General features: G+C 51.2%; 2 protein-coding genes across 2 annotated transcripts in view; one reads left to right on the plus strand and one right to left on the minus strand.

Annotated features, from left to right (window-relative positions):
- The window catches only part of DDX31 (DEAD-box helicase 31), a 76,190-nt gene extending 69,067 nt beyond the window's left edge, over nt 1–7,123 (plus strand). The window contains exon 20 of the mRNA XM_023516200.1: nt 6,890–7,123. Coding sequence (XP_023371968.1) covers nt 6,890–7,073 — 184 coding nt within the window. The 3' untranslated portion in view covers nt 7,074–7,123. The remainder of the gene's footprint in view (nt 1–6,889) is intronic.
- A 4,973-nt stretch (nt 7,124–12,096) lies between these two features.
- On the minus strand, nt 12,097–19,725 carry BARHL1 (BarH like homeobox 1). The gene is made up of 3 exons (XM_003794877.2): nt 18,734–19,725; nt 14,150–14,372; nt 12,097–12,401 (listed from the first exon to the last, which is right to left on the minus strand). Exons 1-3 carry the CDS (start codon nt 19,197–19,199, stop codon nt 12,107–12,109), a joined length of 984 nt encoding a protein of 327 aa, XP_003794925.1. The 5' UTR covers nt 19,200–19,725; the 3' UTR covers nt 12,097–12,106.
- Between the last annotated feature and the right edge of the window lie 1,581 nt (nt 19,726–21,306).

Here is a 21,306-nt window from a genome sequence, read left to right on the forward strand (position 1 = left end):
AGTAGAGTGCCATGGTGTCACACAGTTCACAGCAACCTCCAACTCCTGGGCTTAGGTGATTCTCTTGCCTCAGCCTCCTGAGTAGCTGGGAGTATAGGCCCCTGCCACAACACTTGGCTATTTTTGTTGTTGTTGCAGTTTGGCCAGGGCCAGGTTCGAACCCACTGCCCTTGGTATATGGGGCCAGTGCCCTACTCACTGAGCCACAGGGCTGCCACACTTTTTTTTTTTTTTTTAAGACAGAATCTCACTCTGTCGCCCTGGATACAGTGCTGTGGCATTATAGCTCACAGCAACCTCAAAGTCTTGGGCTCAAGTGATCCTCCTGCCTCATCCTGACTACAGGCACCCAGCTAGTTTTTCTATTTTTAGTAGAGACAGGGTCCTGGTCTTGCTCAGGCTGGTCTCAAACTCCTGAGCTCAAATAATCCTCCCACCTTGGCCTCCCAGAGTGTTAGGGCTATGGGCATGAGCCACTGTGCCTAGCTCAAGTTCACCTTTTTAGCTTAGGCTCATCCTTTTGGTCTATTAATGTTACGGGTATTCTGTATTTACTCTCCCTATAAACTTCTTTTCATCTGAAAATGTGTCAGATGTGCTACATAGTGTCATGATTGATAATAATGTCATTGATATTAATAATATCATTGGTAATAATGTCAAACAGGACAGGCCCAGAGCACTGAGCACTGGGGTATGGGGCTGGGATTCTACTCCGAGCTTGTCAATCTCTATATTTTTAGAAACTAGTCATACTGTTTTTAGATACACCTAAATGTTTCCATGTTACCCTGTATTTCTCCATCTTCACAGTAATTCATAACATTTTCACAGAGTTTAAATTTCTAAAGCATTCTGCTGTGGTGTGTAATTTGTTTCACCTTTGCACTAGCTATTCTGACGTGTGGAGAGGCTAAGCTCAGAGGAAGCTGCTGACTCTGCAAGGTTGTCAGCTAGGAGAGTGGTGGAGCTGGGATTCCACCCAAGATCATCAGAATTCTGGTCCACCACCCTGTCCCCAACGCTACTACCTGCCTTCTGAGGTTCAGGCTTAAGTTCTTACAGAACTTCTCTAAGAGTTTTGGTCAGCTGGGCTAAATAATCTCAAAGCTCCCACCCCTTTCCAGAATTCCGATTCAGCTCTTCACTTTTAAGCATCAGCCATATCTTCCTACTATCTCTTTCCTCTTTCCCATCGGAGTCAGACGTCCCAGAGTTTGATCCTGCCCCTAGAACTCAGCAGCAGCTTCCCTGCAAGGTGGGGGTGCACAGGGCTGCTGTGTAGGGTGTGGGGGCAGGGCAAGCACATAGCTCAGAGCCAGGAAGTTCAGGAAGTGCTGGCTCTTTCCCCATCAGCACGTCACTCATGGCCTTGCGGGCACCTCCTCACGGCCTGGGACCCACACTGCCAGCATTGCACCTACCCTGGCCCCGGGCTGATTTCTCCTCTGATCTCCATCTTTGGCATAAGGCTGAGACCCACTTGTCATCAGTCTGTCCACAGAGCTTCTTGGGAATGTTGCTGCAGTATCCAGTATCCACTGCCATGGCAGGGCTCAGCTGGAAGAGGGGAGATCGTCTAGGAAGACTTGGTTTGATCTCAGAAATCATGAAGAAAACCTTTTGAAGATGGTTGGCCTGCCAGCATGCCTCTCTGCCAAAACAGAACCCACAGGCCAGGGGTCTCAATTCACCCCCTTTCCCTTCACTGACCATGGAAGGCAGGGTCGTGTGCCCCCTTCTTGGTAGGCTGAACTTCCATCCTACACCAGCCAGTTCTTCACCTCTGTTGCTCTGAGTGTCATATTCTCTCTGGAGCTGCCTGTGACCCATAGTGTCCTCTGAGAACCACCAAAACCCTATTCAGACATTGAGCCTTTGCATCATCTGTGTAGGTAGGCACACATATAGAAACTTCTAGTCAGCCACAGGCCAACTGACGTCATCCCTGTCTCCTCCTGCGAGCCCTTAGAGTCCAGGCTTCTCTTGCAGTTGGGACGTGCTTCCTTAGCAGAGCCCTTCAGGGCCTGCGGAGTCCCTGGAACCTTCACTACAAGGCAGACTCATTCAGGTCATGGAGTACACCTGACCGGTGTCCAGTCTGACAAGGCCTCAGTCTCCCTGTCTGTTTTACTTACATCACTTTCAGAAAAAACTCACAAAATCAATCAAACTGAAAGCCAGAAGACAGAGGGTTCGAATAAGAAATTAAAATAATTCATTTCACCCGACTAGGATAAAATTCTACCATTTTCTTTTCTTTTTAATCGTTTTCATTTTTTAGTATTTCAGTTTTTCTAAGACCATTTGCTTCCCCCACCAAAGTAAATATACAGTTGCTTTCTATTTATAAAAATAATGCATGCTCAGTATAAAAATCCAGGACATAGAGAAAAGCTAAGAAGTTACCCATAAGCCCACAACTGCGTCCCCTTGCTTCACATTTTAATGTCCTTTAGACTTTCTTTGCATTTATACAGGTAGGAGTTTTCTGTTGTTCTAGAATGAAATTATAATTTGTCTAAAATGAGATTGAACATGGAGGATTTTTTGCTTTTTGCACTTTAGTTATTCAACTATTACTTTTCAGACATACTTTTTCAGGTTCCAGAAGTCTTTGAGATTTGAGGTAATAAGAACATTGTTTTACATTAAAATATTTCACACAAGGAACTTATTTAGAAAACTGCAGCATGGCGGTTAGGTGCATAAGCTGAGGAGTCAGACTTCAGGAGTTCCCATCTCCGGTCTCGCATCGGGGCTCTTGCCTTGCGGTCCTGGGCATGTTGTAATCCATTTGGTGAGGCCCATTATCAGTGTAGTTGTCACGGACTGCTCTTTAAACCCAGCCCGCAGGAAGGTTCTGAAAATCAGATGGGAAAGTGCTAAACATGCATTTCAGACTCTTGGGGAGAGGATTTATTGTTCAGTGACTGTTGTGGATAACTGGATGATTCTGAGAAGAAATAAATTCTCCACATCATAACCATAAATCACAGTAAAACCTGGATGGAATTAAATCAATAGCAGACTAGATGATAATATGCTTGAATGTTTTTGAAGTCCTAGGATGAAGTCTTCTCTAAGTGTGACCCTAAAGCCATAAACATAGACTATTGACAGACTTAACAGCACATAAATAAAGTTTTAAATTCTGTCCTGTAAAAGAATGACGAAAGCCCTTGTTAAAATGACATTTTAGCTTGGGAGACGTTTTAGCTGTGCATTTGGGGATGAATTGAGAGGTGGTCCTGCGATCTCGTTGTCTAGTGGTCACTGTAGGAGAATATATTGATTTACTAATTAGGCTGTGATTTCACCCTATTGGCAGTGCAAGTGGCATCTGCCCGTCCTGCTGAGTGATCCAGCCTGGTAACGAATGGGGGGTTATTTAGCTTTCACTACAAGGGAGTTCCCTGTGGTTAGATAAACTGATCTGTTGCTTGGTAACTAAAGGATTACTATGGTGGAGAAACCCATTTGAGAGGGGTTTGGGTATTTGGAGGGCAAGGAGGGCAAAAAAGTTGGCAGGTTCCTAGGAGCACTGTGGCTTGGCAGAAGGAGAAATTGAGCGCCTATCCCATGCTTGGGTTTAGACAGTTCATCTTCCCATCTGTACTTTACCATTTAATCATTGGGCCTCAGGACAAAGGAAAAGGAGACAGGGAGCGGTCTGAGGGACCCCGGATCCTATTGGAGTAGCTGTCGTGACAGCAGGTGAAACCCCTGCAGAATCAACCCCAGGGGTCTTCCACCCAAGGAAGAGAGAGGGTCTGGAGAATGTGAGCGCTGCTCTCTGGCTGGACCAGCAAGGGCCTCTGCGCTAGTGGACTGCCAGGTCTGTGTCACAGGTAAAAGGACTAGAATGAAGTGTGAAGTAGCTCAGAAATATGAAGGCAGGCAGGACTCTGTCCACAACATGCTCTGTAAGTCAGCAGCATGGACTCGGAGGTTCTCCGTAAACATTCCCATTCCGTGGCATAGCATACCCACTGGCGACTGCCTTCTTTGCCTCAGACCCATCTGTGTTTGTCTGTGAAGGGATAGTTTCAAGGAACTATGGAAGCGTCCCCCGCTGCGTGGATCACACCTGGGTGTGGGCATTGGAGCCGATCTCTTGGCCCTATGTAGTGGATGGCAGTGTGAACACACTTGGGCGGGAAGATGCCCCCACACCCTGCTATCTCTACAGGCAATAGGCGTATCAATCACCCAAATAAGATCCTGCTTATTTATTTTGCTTAGCAGTGGCAGGAGCAATCATTGCCGTGTGAGAGCTTAGGCTGGGGAGAATATTTTAACTGAAATTTTGCATATTTTGAAACTCAGGTTGTTACATTTAAAAATTATACATATTGTGAACCTGGCTTCAAACAAGATGGAAGAAAAAGCATTCCTTCCTGTCAGAACCTTTTCACTCTGTCTGTCATGTAACCTGACTAAAAATAAACTACAAGCACAAGAACTGGCAGGCTTCAGCTTGGAAGAAGTGGAGCGTTCGCAGTTGTAGGCCTGTCTCCCTGCTCCCAACCACACGTCAGCCTGCCGACGCCTGGACCGCCACCAGGGCTGTGGTACACATGGTCCTCAGGGGCAGGCATCCCCTGGTCAGGGCCACTGCCCTTTAGGAAGTGGGGAATGCTATCAGAGGGGCCTGGCCCAGCCATCAAGAGCTTTTGCGTCCACACTGGCTCCTGTGTGGCCTGGGGAGGTGCACAGCTTCTCTGGACTTCATTTTTAACTGAGGCTGAAATCCACATGACAGCCACCAGCTGGCATTTTTAATGTTTCACTTTATCTAACATATAGAGCCTTGTGAGCTCCATTTTCAATATCGTCCCCATTCCCATGGGAGGAAACTGCGGCACAGAGCTGGAGTGACTCATTCCATGTCCTCAGCTAATGAGTGACAGAGCCACCCCGTAGCCCTGCTCTCTCACCTCTCCTTACTCCGTCATCGTCTGGCTCCTGTCCCCTCATCTTACTGGGACAGTCCTTAGGAGACCACAAAGGACTCCCCCATGTCACATCATGGCCATTTTCTACCCGTGGTCCTGCAAATTGCTCTCTCCTCCAGGATGGGCAACCTACTGGGAAGAGCATAAGCTTTGAGTCTACCTGCCCTGGGTTGCATCCTGGCTGACCATCTAAATGGTCTTGGGCAAGTCACTTCCTCCTTGAATCTTGGTGACCTTATCTGTAGTGAGGGTAACAGTCACATCCACTTCACTGAGCAAGGACTGTGGAACATAATGTGCATAAATCATCTCACACAGAATTGCGCAGTGTCCTGTGTCCTGCCGTCTTTTGGTAAACCCTGCATCTGGCCCATGCACACCCTATAAACTCTGACCCTTCCTTATCATCTCCAAACTACCCCCTGGTTTCAAATCTGTTTTCCCCACAAAGGTTGGATTTGTGTTTCTTTCTGTATATTACCTTAGAAAACACCATTGTAACTGTAACCCTGTTCTCTGGGGTATGCTTATAAATAGGTATTAATGCTTTAACCCAGTTATAATGGGCTTCTGGAAGCTTTTGTAGTCAGGTTAATAGCACAATATCAGTCTTGTTTCTAATTCTTGAATTTTAAAGGCATCTGTTGTGTTTATTTTGGTCACAGACGACTAACTATAACATTTGCTTTTTGTAAGAATTCTATGATTCCATGTCATCCTGAGACACTGACATTTTGGGAGTGAAGAAACTGCCATCAAGGCAGTTTGGATTTATCAGTAATGGCTTTTAATTATTTTGATTAAAATCCCTTCTTAAGCCTGGCACAGTGGCTCACGCCTGTAATCCTAGCACTTGGGAGGCTGAGGTGGATGGATTGCCTGAGCTCAAGGGTTCAAGACCAGCCTGAGCTAGAGCAAGACTTTGTCTTTAAAAATAGCTGGGCGTTTGGTGGGTTCCTGTAGTCCCAGCTACTCAGGAGGCTGAGGGAAGAGAATCGCTTAAGCCTAAGAGTTGGAGGTTGCTGTGAGCTATGATACCAAGGCACTCTATCAGAGGCAACAAAATGAGACTCTGTCTCAAAAAAAAAAAAAAATCCCTTCTTAAACATTATTTTACTGATCAATTTTCATAATCATTCTTGTGTGCGATTGAACATCTACCAGCTTCCTCTGATCTTCTGATCATGTTGTAAGACTGTCTCTTGAGAACAGTCATTGCAACTGACTATCCAAGGTTGGTTTTCAACCTTTGGCATTATCCAAGTGGATTAGGCAGGTCTGTGTGGGTCACAGAAGGTTGGTGTTCTAAACCTTGGTCCAGAATTGACAAGCCTATACCTTGAGTTTGGGTTTACAAATATTTTCTAAGATCTTTTCAGTCAATGAATAGCTATCTGACTGATGGCAAAGGCCCAGCCTTTGCAGTTTGGACCCAGTAGGGCCGCATGGACCCCGCTGGGCTCTGCTCCCACTGGGCTGAGTCCCAGGCTGCCGGTTTCCCCGGAGGAGGCCAGTTGCTCTGAACAGTCAGGATTACCAGAGCGGCTGGCTTCCCTTCACTGCTTCGTGTTGTTGAGTTGTAAGGTGGTTTTTCCCTGTCCTTTGGCAAACTGCTGTATCACACACCTCATTTGCCATCAGAGTGTGAGGGTGTATAGTTCCTTTTTTCCCATGAAAACAACATAGAACAAAGCTTCACTTTTAAAAATGCCGTGATATTTGCCACCGTTATGAAAAAAATCTGTCAGCTCAGTATCTAATCTTCTGGTGCATGGAATATCAAAACAAGCAGTATTGAAGGGATTGTACTTCTGTTAATACAAAAATGTCAGCTTCACAATCTTGGAACCAGCTGCCATCAGCCTCTTTCCAAATAGGAAAGAAAAAAATAATAAAGTTTCTTCTCCCCTCTGCTTGTTGCTGTTCTGCAGGCCTGACCTTCCTAAGAAGACCCAGAGTAAACGCCACCTTGCTGAAATCTTACGTTCTGAATACTCAAGTGGGCTGGAGGCCAGTGTCGCCAAGGTCAAGAAGCAAGACAAACGGAGAGCCCGGCAGCCAGCCCTGCAGCACGGCCCAGCCAGCACCCCTCGCCTGGCCGTGGGAAAAAATTGACAAGCAGAAAAAGACTAGAAAAGGCTTACTGAAAGACTAAGACTTCCCAGTTTTTTTAAAATCTCTCTCCACAGAACTAAGTGTCAGAGTGGATCCTAGAGGCCCCAGTGGCACTGGATGGTCCCCCCTTGTCAGAGGAGCCCTATGAAAAGCAACGGGGCCTTCCCCTGAAGACTAAGTCTCAGCAGGAGCCCCAGCCCTTATCTTCTGTGGGAGGAGCTCTGATAGAAGTCAGCGGTAGAGAGAGTCAGCACAGCATGAACTAGCCAAGTAACAGGAGTTATGTCTGTATGGATCCCATCCGGTCCATTCGCCTTCACCCAGGCCCTGACTTGCCCTAGATGAGCTTGTGCCCACCCTTAATGTGGCAGTGCCCTGTGCATCATCCCGCAGGGGGTGGATTGTTGCCATTCAGTAGTTCAGAAGTTTCACTTAAGCCCTATCTATGCATATTTTGGCTTTAATTTTGGGAAGATGGCAAAAACTGGATTTGAATTTGTAAAAAGAGAAAAAGATAGTTATCAAATAATCATTTTTATGCACGGATGCTTTGTTAAAAAGGACAAAGCTTTTGGTCTGGCTTAAAAATATAATGTGTTTTCAGGCACAGTAGGAGTGATTCTGTAAGAACAGTGTTCATCTACCTACATCGCTCCTTTCGTGCCCACAGAAAATTCACTCTCTCAGGGCTAATTGATTTACTGTTGCCTTTTTATTATTTGCCTTTGAAGTCAAAAGGCACCAGTGTCTGAGCTTCTCCCCACCCCCACATCAAATTCCATCTTCAAGAAAAGTCTGGGGGTCTTTGTATTGTAACCTAGGCCACAGCTGTCCTCCCCCTTCCTTGTGTTTTCTGGGAGGTTTGAAGGAGGCCCCCTGGAGCGTATTGATTTCCCAATAAATGTAAGATTTGGACACTTTGAGAGGGGTCCAAAAGAGAAAGGGTTAAAAGCCTCTGTCCTCCCTGGTTGGTCTCATCCGTGGTTTCCTAGGATGAGTGTTGAGGCTGCATTTCAGACTCCCAGGTTCCCCTGAGCTAAACAACCAGGAGAGGACAGTGAGAGGGGCAATGTGGGCCTTTCCGCAGACCACGGAGGAGTCAGCGTCCTTGCCTTGTTCCAGGCACACACAGGCTAGCATCAGCTGATGCCATCACCAGAAAAGGCTCCAGTGTGGGGGTGGTGTGGGCCTAGTGAGAATTGATCCTCTGCCTGAGGAAAAACTGGACCTTCTCAGAGTTGGCAGTCACATACAAACTCATAGAGACTCTTGGTGAAATTTGTAATGATAATAATGAAAAAAAAAGAACCATAGCGTACATCAAACTGGGCAAATCTGCCACCTTTCTTTTATTTCAATGTGTAATGGTTCACGTAATTTGGATGAGAAAATGAGGGATCAAACTTTATAGACAAAACCCAGTTGTGTGAAAAACAGGATTAATGCCAGTGATTGGGGTTGATCAAAGAGAAACCTTACTTTTTTCCCACAGTGTTGATTTCATAAAAGGGTGAATTGGCAGACATCACATTCCTGCTGGGGGAGAGAAGTGTTAGAATGGTGCAAAGTGTAAGTGACTGTAATCCCGAGATCAAAATTTACACACCTGGTGTGCTAACTCTTGGGCGAGGGTTTCCTGCCGTACACGCTTTCTGGATGTGTTTCTGTGTAGAATCAATGTATGAATCAATAAATGTATCCCAGTTACTAAAGAAACATGAATTTAGCAGATTAAGGGTTAATATTATTTAAATTATCTTAAATAAATCTCTTTCTCTTATTATGGCTCCTGACAGATTATACATTTCAGGCATCAATTAGGCAAAGCTTTAGCCCAATTCTGTTGTACATAATATAATTTTTATGTGAATGTTTAATCATGTCTCTTTTCTTAATTTCCCAAACTTACCCATATCCCTGTCATAAGCCTGGTTCCCACATTTAAGGTCAGAGAATTTGGGCATTTATTGGAATGTTGCATCCTGAATTGTTTTTCTCTAGTGGGCTTGTAGAAGGCTTTTGGGGATCTAAAACATCCTCATGTTCCCAATCCTTAGGGGCTGCCAGTCTTCAGAAGGGCCCGGTCCCACTCGTCACTAAGGATACAGAGCCCTGGGTGAGGGAGGAAGTCGGTGCTGATGCAGCAGACAGCACTTTCCACTCTTGGAGCAGAAAGAGTATTTTTTGACAAAGCCTAACAGGTTCCTTTGATTTTTTTTTCTTTTCTCCCTGGAGTGAGGAGAGGTGAGATTTAGGGAAGAGGGGAGTAAATGAGACCTTTTAAGTCTAGTGTGTAACAAACTGCCAGTGCCCTTGCTGTTTCCCCGCTCCAGGTAGCTCTTCTCCATGCGGTCAGTGGAAGCCTTCAAATCCAGCCATCACTCCTTAGAGGTGAGAAATGGAAGGCTTTTCTACTAGTTGCCCTACTTGAAAGGGTATTAACCGGTCTTGTTAATCACCTCCATGACCGTTATACTTTATCTCTTAATCTGCTCCACCACAGGAAAAATTCCCAGTGAGGCCTTTGCGGAAGCCGAGTAGGGAGAGCTGAACTTCTTTTAAACTTTGTTGCCCCCTGCCCCATTTGAGTCCAGGTTGCTAAGGGGGTGGGTGGCTGGAGGAGGAGCCCCTCCTATTGTTCAGTGTCCTTCCCCACAGCCATTTCTTTTTTAAATGAAAGCTCACCCAGCCCCCGCGGTTGGAAACAGAGAAACCAATTTAGCCTTCCAATGGGTGAAGGCAGAAGCCCACCTCACGGTGAAGGCTGCGAAGTCATTATTACAGACGGATGTGCAGGACAATTTAAAATATTGTAATTATAAACTTGTAGGGAAGCCTTGTTCTTCATTAATGTAAGATATGAAATCGCCTCTGAGGTACAAGGACAATTACATAGTTGAGAATGTGCCTGTGATTTACACTGCTGCTGTGTAAATGTGAGGGTGGTTGCTCCAGTCTTCTCCTCCACTCTCACAAAATGAAAAGCACACCAGTGCAAGTTGTCCTTTGATAGGTTTTTAATATGATTTTAAAGAGTTTTGTTTGGTCTCATTCTTATTCAATGAGATTAATTTAAAGCACTTATCCCCTGGGTTTAAGTCAATCCATGTCGGATTTGGGCAGGGTTTGTTGCATGGGGGTTTTGTTTGCAGGAGGCTATGAGAGACTCCTTTCCCACTTCATTAACCCTGAGTTGGGGACAGTCCCTCCTCGCCCCCCACCATAGCCAGAGCTGCGGATTTACCAACCCCCATTCACATGCAAAAGAACTCGAAAGCCGAGAGGCTCCTTGACTTAATTAGCTGCTGTGCATTTTGCAAAATTAGAATAATACCCTCTCTATCCCGGGAAAGAAAAGCTGCCGCGCTGGGGTGTTGGGGGGCGGGGAGGAAACAGTAGCAGCCCTGGCCGTGAGTCTGCTTTCCAGGGGGTTGGAGTCTGGACAGTCTCCACCCCTCCACCAGGCAGTCCTTCCGGACAACCCCGCCACAAGACAAGAGGGGGCAGGGCTTGCTGGGCCCCGAAACGTCCCAGCCCCTAGGGTCAGGGAGTTGCAGGTGGCGTGTGGGAGAGGAACACCTGCGCCAGCCTCCCAAGAGGGACTGGAAGGTGACCTTGGCCCTAACGTGAACCGAAGGCCTGGAGTCTGACTCAGGAATTAAAGCTCCTCCCGTGAGGTCCTGTAGCCACAGAACGGAGCAGTGGGATAGGATGGGGCAGACGTTGGGATTCGGCTCCCCTCCGAGTCTCACTTCCAAATTCCTCTTGGGGTAAATGGGGAAGTGAGAAAATGCCGACACGGGGGCAGTTCCCCATGTGGCGTCAGGTTCAGGTTTGTAGGGAAGGAGCGCTGACTCCCACGCACTGGAGACCAGAGCCGCCTTGGCGCCCGCAAGTGTTGGAAGCCCGAGCGGGTGGAGGGTGGGGGTGATGGAGGGAGCAGCCTCGGAGCCCATCTGTCCGCCCTGCGCCCGCCGGGCCGGTCACCAGCTGCCGGGGCCCTCGTCGCAGCCAGATGAGTCGGCTCAGCGAGGGCACCGCAGCCCTTCCCGAAGCCGAGTGAGGCTAGGCGCTGACCCCCGCCCCCGGCCCCAGACCGTCTGGGAGCAGCGAGGAACCAGATGGAGGGGAAGGGGAGGTGGGAGCAACTAGCTGGCCTCGTAGAGATGGTAAGACTGAGGCCAGGAGGGAAGACCCCATCCCGAGGCCCCTGCGAGTCCCACCGGCCCCTGCACATGTCCACAGCACCAAGGAAGAGGAAGGGAACAAAAACATTTCATTATTGAGGACGGAAGGAGACCTAGTCCAGGGAGAGGAAAATCGTTGTTGAGGCCAGAGGAGAGGGGCTTGAGTGTGGACAGACCCACGGGAGCCGGGACAGGCGCCTGGTCGTTTGTAAGAAGTTTATTTCGACATTTAAAAAAGGGAGAACCCGACAAGCCTGGCCAGGGGTGGGGACTGGGGTCAGGTGGGTAGACGAGCCCCTACGACCCCTTCCTTCCCCGCCTGGGTGGGGGTTGGGGGGCACAGGCCACAAACTCACTAATTCACGGACACGGTCACGGGCTCATGGATCACGAATAAATAACTTCATATACACTTTGCACACAGTATGTACAGCCCAGCCGCCGGCCCGGACGCGGGGATGAGGTGGGGAGCTCTGCACGCCCCTTCTCTCCACGGCAGGGTGCGGGGAGAGGGGTTGGTCCGCTGCTGCAGCAGGGAAGGAAGGGAGCAGAAGCATGAGCTTGAACCCCACCTGCTCCTGGGGAGTAAAGGGGCGCCCTGCGGAGCCGGCAGAGACGGGGGGGCGGGAGGAGGCAGAGACGTGAGTACACCCAGCGGGTGGAAGTGGCTCCCGGGTGGAGCAGCCAGCCGGGGGGAGCGGACGCCAAGGAGGGCTAGGGAGACGAAGTCCGGGTCCGGGCCTCAGAGGACTTGGCATGTGGCCGGTCGGGAACACTGCGCAGGGCCCCTTCCCTGGAAGGGGCATTGAACTCCGTGCCCTCCGACAGGCGTGCGGGGCTGGAGCCTCACCGAGGCTGCGCGGCGCGCGGGAGGACGCCGGCCAGTGGAGGCAGCGGCGGGGGTGGCTCGCCGGCGCCCTGGAGTCCGTGGATGAGGATGCGGGGTACCAGAGGCCTCTGGAGGGCGGGCGGCGGCGCGCTGGGGCCGCGGTACAGGTAGAGCGCGGCGCCCGGGTCCAAGTTGGAAACTAGGCTTTGCGGATAGAAATAAGGCGACGGGAACATCCGCTGGAGCGCTGAGTAATTGCCTGCCTCCGCCAGCAGCTCCAAACCGACGGCCGTCTGTCGCTTCCATTTAGTCCTGGGGACCGAAACAGATGCCCAGGGCAGAGTCAGGGGTTGGACCAGCAGCGACCGCATCCCTCCGATGGCTTTGCCCAGAGCGCCGGAAGGGAGCCCGGGCAGGATCGTGCTAACTTGTGAATAAATAACGTTGCAGGCGCTTTTCCTTCACTGGCCTTACATTCATCTTTAATCGTCCATAGGCCTTCCCTGACTTTTATCTCCTTTTTACAGATAGGAAAACTGAGGAGGCACACCTGTAATCCTAGCCCTCTGGGAGGCCGAGGTGGGTGGATTACTTGAGACATGAGTTCCAGACCAGCTTAAGCGAGAGTGAGACCCCGCCCCCCCACTAAAAGAAAATGAAAAACTGAGGCAAGAGGATCACTTAAGCCCAGGAGTTTGAGATTGCTGTGAGCTATCATGCCACAGCACTTTACCCAGGGCGACAAAATGAGACTCTCTCAAGAAAAAAGAATAAAAAAGAAAACTGAGAAGGTGAGGAGGCCGCATTCTAAGCGGGCTGTCTGAACCCAAAGCCTAGCTCTAACCTGGCTGCCCTCTGCTCAGGAGATGCTGCTCAGGCCCTTACTGCTGGGTGTGGAGGTGGGATCCCCCTGAAGAGGGGGAGGGGGAGGGGGAGGGGCTGCTGGTGCTGGAAAGGGGTGAGGTTAATCTTCCCACAAGAGGCCAGGCAGAGGCAGGAGCTTCTGAGGTACCCCAGGCAGCAGCACCTCTGGAGATGACAGCTGGAGAGGATGGCTGGCAGAGAACACACCCACCTGCCACCCTTGCATCCAGGCCCCAGGTGTGGGACAAGCCTCTGAGTCCTGTCTGGCCCCGAAGTGAGGAGGCTTCAGGTTAGCCATTGAGCCTTGGGCGCACCTGCCTGGTGAGACCAGCATGCCAGCCAGGGTCCCACCAAAGTGGGCTCCACTACACTAGCACCGTTCCCCTCCCTGAATTATTCATCATCATCATAATTGTGTAATTACTATAACGGGTCTTAATTATTGATGCCCGGAGCAGTAATCGGTATTTATTATTAATGGGGCGATGTGTTCAGAGCCTTGTTTATGAAAAGCACAGGGTGACTGTGTGTGTGACAGTGAGTTGTGTCAATGTGAATATGTCAGTGTGTGTCACCATGTGAGTGTGTGTGGCTGTGTGGTTTGTACATGTGTACCTGAGTCTGGTGAATAGATTCAGGAAGGAAATTAGGAAACAAGTTTAAGACCAGTGCCCCAAAGCAAACTTCCCACTCGCCCACTTCAGATCTCGGGGCTGGGAAGGTTGGGGAGGCCAGAGGAGCCCAGTGACAGCTGGGTCACCTGCAGCAGCCCCCTGCACTAAGCCTGCTTGTCCCCTTCCACAAGGCTGTCACCCTTCCCATGGGACTTCCTCTGGGAATTCTCAGGTCCCAAGCCAGACCCAGGTGAGGGCTGGTAGGTTTGGGGGACACCCTGAAGGATCTCCCAGTGGGGTGGGGCAGGACATGGACCTCTGATGGCCTCTGTGCCTGTACATCTGTCTTGGAGAGGGGTGTGAGTAGGCACAGGATACTTAAGTCTAATCCTGTCTCTGTCCCTCACTCTGGGACTTGGGGCAAGACTGTCTCCTCTTAGGGCCTCAGTTTCCCTACTTTTATAGAATGAGGGAGGCTCAAGGGGCCTCCCTTAGCACAGGCTGTAGACTCTTGGTCTCCTGGAATAGCTGTCAGGAAAGGGGAAAGACCCATCCGGCCCTAGCCCCGCTCCCAGGTCTCACCTGCGGTTCTGGTACCAGGTCTTGACCTGTGTGTCAGTGAGGTTGAGAGAGGCGGCCAGCTCCATGCGGTCCTGCACGCTCAAGTACTTCTGCCGCTCAAAGCTGCGCTCCAGCTGCGCCAGCTGATGGTCAGTGAAGGCCGTGCGTGCCTTGCGTGGCTTTTTCAGGCGCACTGGAGGACTGTCCCTGGAGCTGGAGATCTCACGGTCACCCTCCTCCTTCACTGCGGACACACAGTGGCATATCAGGACCAGGCCTCGCTGCCAGCTGCCCAAGCCCTCTCACTCCAGCCAGCCGCTGGTCCACTGCATTTGTGTGAATGTGACTCCTGACCACTGTGGCCCTGTGGCATCCAGCAAAGGCACTCAGAACGGGACAACCAGGGCTTTGGAAACAGGGCATGCACCCTGACTGAGGGGGACTGCGGCAGAAGCACCCACATGGCTGAGATGCACTAGTGCCTTCATGGAGGAAGAACCCAAAGCCCAGAGAACCCTGCCAGATTTTGCCGCACCCACCCCTGGAGGGATAAACAGAACCACCCAACCTACCGGCATTGGGGAGGGGCTCAGGGTTCCTGGCGTAGCGACCTCTGTGTCTGGTCCCATTTCCCCCCACCACCGTGACAGGGAGGGAGCTGAAAGCCAAAGTCTGGGGAGAAAAACCCGCACGCAGGGACAACCCTGCTCATCCCAGAGCAGCTCTTGTCCTAAAGAACAGGCTGTTTACCGTTGCCCCCATGTGGGTGTGACTGCATAGTGACGGTTTTCCTTGACACCTGGGCTGCCCACACACCGCAGGGTGGAAGGCTGGGTGCCTGTATCCGAGGGCATGAAGCCCTTGGAGAGATAAGCGACTTTGCGACTCTGTGGGCCCTGCCCCTCGGGCGATGCGCGCATCGCTGAGGTCTGTTTTCCCAGGTCGATGCATCGCTCACTGTGGCTCCCGCTACACCCTCACTGGCGGCAGCTAGATCCTGTATTTACACCCCACGGTGAAGAGAGAACAGCAATGAGGGCCCAGCTCCTGAGTGAGGTCTAAGAAAAGACCCGATGCGGGTGGTGTCTTTTTTCCTCGTCGGGGAATACTTTTCGTCGGGGTTGACTGCACAGAAAACTCACACTTAATGGAACAAGCTCAGTGCTCACTCTGCTCTCCCCCCTGAAGCGATTACATAACCAAACAGGCCACTTCTCCCAAACTGGCCTCGGTGGACTGGGCCTTTCCCCCCACACCCTACCTCCATTTTTATCTCCCTTCTTTTTGGTGAGTTTCTTTTTTTTATTATTTTTTTATGGTGAGTTTCATTGTGCGTGGCTTTTCAGTGATTCCGGAGTTCAGCTGAATGAGAGTTAATTTCTCTCCATAGGAAACAATAATCCGGTTAATTGAGCCTCTGGGGAGTGAGACTTTAGCTGGAAAGGCAGCACTTCGCTGCAGGGAGGGAGCGGGCACTGGGTGCGCTGAGGCTGGTGAGCGGGAGGAGAGTGCTCGGGAGAAGCCGCTGCCGGAGCGCTTCTCTCTGGCTGCCTCCAGGCCAGTGTCCTGCTTTCCCCGCTCTGCAGGCTCCGCACTATTGGGCTTGGCCACAGTTGAGGATGGGGCTGTGTTAGGACGGGGGTGAAGGACACCCCCCTGAGTCGTCTCTGCCAAAGGCAGGTAGTGTAAACAAGTTGGAGGAAACAATCATCGTCAGAACCTCAAACTTGGTAGTGCAGAAATCTTATTTTTTGACCTAATTACCATGACCGTGTATGAAAACTCTCCACTACTCAGGGCGAGGCCCGAGGTAGGGCCAGGGTGTTGAGTTTGTGGTGTCAGGAGGCTCGGCTCGGGGGAGGAGGCTTCCTTTGGTCAGTCTCCGGGTGCAGGCTGGAGCCTTTGGGTGCAGGATCTGTGCCACTCTTTCTGCCTCTGCCTCTGGGACAGGCTCAGCCCGGTGGGGTCCTGGCTTTCCAGACTCTGGTCTGGAAGCTACATTTCAGTGTCCCAAAGTTGGAGGGCCACCAACCCTGCCCGCGGGCAGCAGTACACTGGTCACTTCCTCTATGGACACTGGCTCCAGCCGCTACTGATGTTCCATTGCTTTACCTCAAAGCCCAGTTTCGATTTCTTTAAATACAGGGTGTCCCAAAGTTGTCCCCAAAGTCACCATACACAGGGAAAATGGAAAATTGTAGCTACACATGCCTTTATTTACAGAATATGATGAAATTTTATGAAGAATCGGCCAACATGTGGAGAATATTTTGTAAAATTTTGTAATGAATGTTTTGTAAATAAAGGTGCATTTAGCTACAATTTCCCATTTTCCCTACGTGGGGTGTGGGGTGACCTTCGGGGCGACTTTTGGGATACCCCATGATATGATTGAGGAGCCTTTGATACCAGCAACTTGGGGTGAGACTGACCTTCCCCTACCCCTCCTTGGAGGAAATGACTCATCCTGGAAGGTGGCTGGGGAATCTGCAGGCTTAAATAGCCTGGACGGCTCAGTGGGTCTCTCTCAGCGGCTTCCTCACCCGGGCTCTGAGAAACACTCCACCCGTGCAGCCACGCCGAATGTTCCTATGTCTTTTTTTACTCCAGTGCAAAGGTGGCAGCACCTAGGGTGGGGGGCTGTAGAAGACCTTCTTCCCCTTTGCTCCAAACCTTTTCAAGGGACAGTGGACAGTTATCACCTCCTGGATCCAATGTCATCACAGATGGGAGAAGATTGATATTCCAATTACCATAAATGAAACCTCTCCTCAAAATCCTAACTGAGAGGGAAGAAATAAAAGGAGCCAAAAACCTAAACTATTTCCCCACCACCACTACCAGCCATTAGCAAGTGAAAGGCTGGAGAGTCTTACCCCTTGCTCGCTCTAACCATAAAGCTGGGTGTTGTTGCAAATTATAAATAATAGAGTGTTATAAATGTATATTTACAGCACCTTCCTAGCCTTCCTGCCCACATCTAGGCGCATTTTCTCTGCCTTTCTAAACAAGCCCTGCGGAGAGAAGCAAGGCTCGCTGGGGCAGGTGCTGGGCTCGCGGCACCCACCCCATGCCCCTGGGTCTTGTCCGGGCTGCTCTGGTTCTACCTGCCCATTTTCCAGGCATGGCTGGCCCAGTCTGGGTTAAGGAAGTGAAGAGAAATGGGATGTGGAGTAGGATGCTACAGGGGTTTTGGTTTGGGGTCAGGATATGTCCACAAACGAATTCTTGGTTGAAAGGAGAGTGTTACGTGAGCTTTCCTCAATTTTGCGAAGTCTTGGTAGAAATAGGGGCCAGGAGGTGTGGGGACCAAGGACAACGAATTTAGCCTTCTGGGGAAATTTTGTCTCCTGAAAAAGGTTCTGGGAATTCAGTATATGACAGAAAGAGCTCAGAACAGCCTGTGTGAGGCTCCAGCTTTATGCCGGATGGGAGGCGAGGCTTTCTCCCACGAATCCCAGATACTTCTCACATCTGCCTCTTGACTTCTGCCTTAGAAAGAAGTTTGTGTCTCTGGCCCCAACAAACAGCTGAAGTTGAAGTAATGGCTAGAGGTCAGAAACAAAATCAAGAAACTCCTTCCTTTCCTCTCTCCTTTTTAAATTTCTTTCCTCCTTTCCTTCCTTTCCTTTCCTCTTAATCCTGATCTCAGCTCCTTAATTAAGACAGAATGAAAAAGGAACAAACAAACAAAAAAGGCAAATGGAGGGGCAGCAGCCCCGACCTAGGAAGGCCCAGGGGGACTGGTTACTCAGCGATTTCTAGGTCTCAAACACAGTCTGGAGTTCCCTGCACGATGCCCAGTCGCACACCGTTGGGGATGGGGATCCGGGATTCACCCCACGTCGCAGTGGTTTTGCCACTTTCTGTCATCCCGCTTAGCTAGATGTGTGAAAATCCCGTTTGGTGGAGGAGGGGGTCAATCCCTGACAGCCCCCCTTGGCCATGCAACTGTTAAAATTCAGCGAGAACCCACGGACGGGTTCAGGGTCCTCCCCTCTGCACTGGAGCTCTGAACCTGCCGGCCCGCTGCTGTTTTGCCTGGAAGTGAGTGTCCCCTTCAGCCTGATCTCAGGACCCCGATTGCACTGGGCCCAGTGAAAAGGAAAGCTCCATTTCTCATTCTGCCTGGAAATTTCGATTAAAGGGCAGAAAATTTTGACCGTCCTCGGGACTCCAGCTGAAATTTTCTGGCTAGATTTTCACTCTTATCAACAGAACCCTTTGGGTCTATTTTTCCTGCAGGATCTCTTCCCAGAGAGCCACTGTTCTGATAGGAACACATGGGCCGCGAGCCCCACTGGATGGGCAGTAGCCCCAGGTGGAGTTTAGAAAGTTTGCTCTGTGCATTTCCGGGAATCTTTCCTCAGGCACAGTATCCCTCCCCTCCCCCATTCTCTCCACTGGACTCTTTGTTGCCCAAAGGCCTAAACACAAGACTGGCTGAGATGTTTGGACAAGACCAACTGCTCAACCTGAGCCCTGGGGGAGCTCCACGGTGAGCAGGTGAGCACGTGCATGTCCCCAAGTGTGTGCATACAAGTTTTACATACCACTTCTTAGATAGCTAACATTCTTCTAAGTTTTCACCTCCCATTTTCTTACCTTTGTACTCAGAGTCTGACGAAGCATTGCTGCCACTTTTGTCCAGTTTGTCTCTAAAGTCCTCGCCGGCCTTGGCTGCAAGACGGCCCCCAGGCTCAGGGGCTGCCGGCTGCCCGCTGCTAGAATAGGGTGCACAGGCCGCAAGTGGTTTACAGTCGGCGAGGATGTCCCTGATCAGAAAGGAGGAGGTGACGGTGCGCGACTGGGCCGGTGCTGAGAGCTGCCCCTGCTGCAGGTGGGAGTCCAAACCTGGGCCGGATGCCCCGCCAGGCCGTGGGGTGCCCGTCTCCAGACAGTCCCTTCCTGGAGAGGCTGGCGAAGAGCAGTCGCTGCTGCTCTCTGAGCGTGGACTCAGCTCCAGGGGCGAACGGCAGTCCCCAAGCAAGGGGTCCCCCTTGGGAAGGGCGGGGCTGCCCGCGCGGTGGGAGAGAATGGAGTCGATCCCAAAGCCATTGGAGCCTTCCATAGCCAAGCTGCGACCTGTCCTCCCCAAAAGCTCCCCACCCACCCCCAGCCGCAGCCGCCGCTGCCCCTGCCCCTAGCTGCGGTCTGGCATGGGGAAGGCGGGCAGGGAGCCTGCGGGCACCTTGGACGGAGTTCAGCCTTGGGGGAGCCCAGGAGCTCTGGGCCAACCTCCTCTGCGCATTAGATCCAAGAGGGCTCAGCGCGTCTTCCGCAGCATCGCGCCGAGCCGCCGAGCCGAGGGGGGGTGGTGGGAGTGTCAGGGAGGAATGAAAGGGAGGGCGCGCCAAGTTGGGGAGAGCAAAGGGGGAGACGGACGGCCTGAGGGCCCCCTTGGCACAGAAAAAAAACGCGAGGTGGTTGTAATCTAAATAAAGAACGGCTTTTAAAAAATCCAAACCGCACCACGCTTCCTCCGGGAGAGCGGTGGCCGAGGGCAGCGGGATCAGCACCGCGGATAGTGGCGGGCCCCGGTCGCTCTACCAGCCGGCGGAGCCGAGCGCACCTGGCGGCGTCAGCACCGCGGATAGCGGCGGAAGGCCGTTGCTGATAGATTACTGAAAGTAAATGAAAAGTTTTCTGAAGATAAGCTTAGGCATTTTGAGAGTCCTTTGGGAGAAAGCTGCCGCCTGCCGCTCGCGGCCGGTCCGTGCGCGCCTTCTCCTCCCCCCCTTCCTTTAAAAAATGAACTTGTGTCACTTTTACTTTGGGGCTGGGTGTTTTTTTTTGTTGTTTCTTTTTTTTTCGTTGTGTTGTGTTTTTTTAAAAGGGGACTCGCCCACGTGTCCCCGGAGTGATGACGCTGATTGGCTCCGTCGATTTTGGGGGTGATGTCACGGCTCCGCAAGCCGCTGCCCGATTCCCTTTCAGTTTGATTAAAAGAGACACTGAATTAATTACAGCACAGACCCAACTGTTTACCGGCGATTTCCACACGGTTTGCTTTCATTAGGCCGGTGATGAAGCTCTGAGGGTGATTAGCCGAGGGGGGTATGGCTGGCGGGGAGGGGGCCGGAGCTGGCTGCCGCTACCAGTGGGTTGGGATGGATGGTCGTTTTTTTTGCTTTTTTTTTAAGTGTTCCGTGACCCTTTCCCGCAGTTATTCAAATTATTTGTCCGCGGGTATGTCGTAAATCCTTATTCTTCCCCCCTTTTCCTTCCTCCAGCTACAGAAAACGACTAACCCCAATGGAAGAAAGAAGTACCTGTATGCCAAGAACCCCATTTCTAGTGTGGGGAAGAAATTTTAATCTGTTATGTTGTTTTAAGGGCATTTCTTTTGGGTTCTAGATGTTTCCCGTGTAGGGCAATTTGCAGCCGGCCCTTTCTGGCCTCTTTGGGCCTTGCAGGTTTGGCCGGGGTGAGGAAAGCCTGGTGTCAGCCCAGAAAGTGATCAGAATGGTGGCTGCACTCCAGGGCGAGGGTCGATAACACCGAAGGTCGTGTCGGGTCGTTAGGGCAACCCTGAGAAGTCCCTGCGACCCGAGGGAGGCCGCGGAATGGACAAAGAAGGCAATGAGTTCCCCTTGCCTGACCAGCGGCCCCTCCCTGGAGCACGTTTGCGGAGGCTGGTATTTTTGTGTCTCTGAATAGGAATGTGAGAAAGTGCAGTGATCAGCTTACTGTGTGCAGAGCTGGAGTTCACCTGGATGGCTGGAACCCTAACCTTTTCATTGTGAATACAGCTCCCTCGCCCTGGCCGCTCCTTTATGGTGTTCTAGTGTACGATTCTGGGAGCAGTCTCTGGTGCTGGGGCCCAGGACCCTGGACAGACTGCCCAGCCCCGGTTTCTTCTGCCAAAGGGCAGAGGGAGCGGAGCCCAGGCACCTGCAGAAAGGATCCGGTGGGGCCCATGTGCCCTTCCAGACGTCTGAGAGTCCAGGCTTTTCCAGGCTGACCCTCATGCTTCTACTACCCCCTCTTGCCCCAGACAACTACCCAGGATCCTACATCAGGCTCAGCATCTGACCACAGCAGAATTATGAGGCACCTGAAAACCCCCAAACCCGAGGCCTGGCCCCGGCAGCCAGGCTGGGCCAGGTGGGGCAGAAAGTTTCTCCTCCCTCAGGCAAGGTCAGCAGTGGCCTCACGCCCAGCTCCCCACACTCTCC

This window comes from Otolemur garnettii, unplaced genomic scaffold, assembly GCF_000181295.1.
Source record: "Otolemur garnettii isolate 467f Iridium unplaced genomic scaffold, OtoGar3 scaffold00087, whole genome shotgun sequence".
NCBI lineage: Eukaryota > Metazoa > Chordata > Mammalia > Primates > Galagidae > Otolemur > Otolemur garnettii.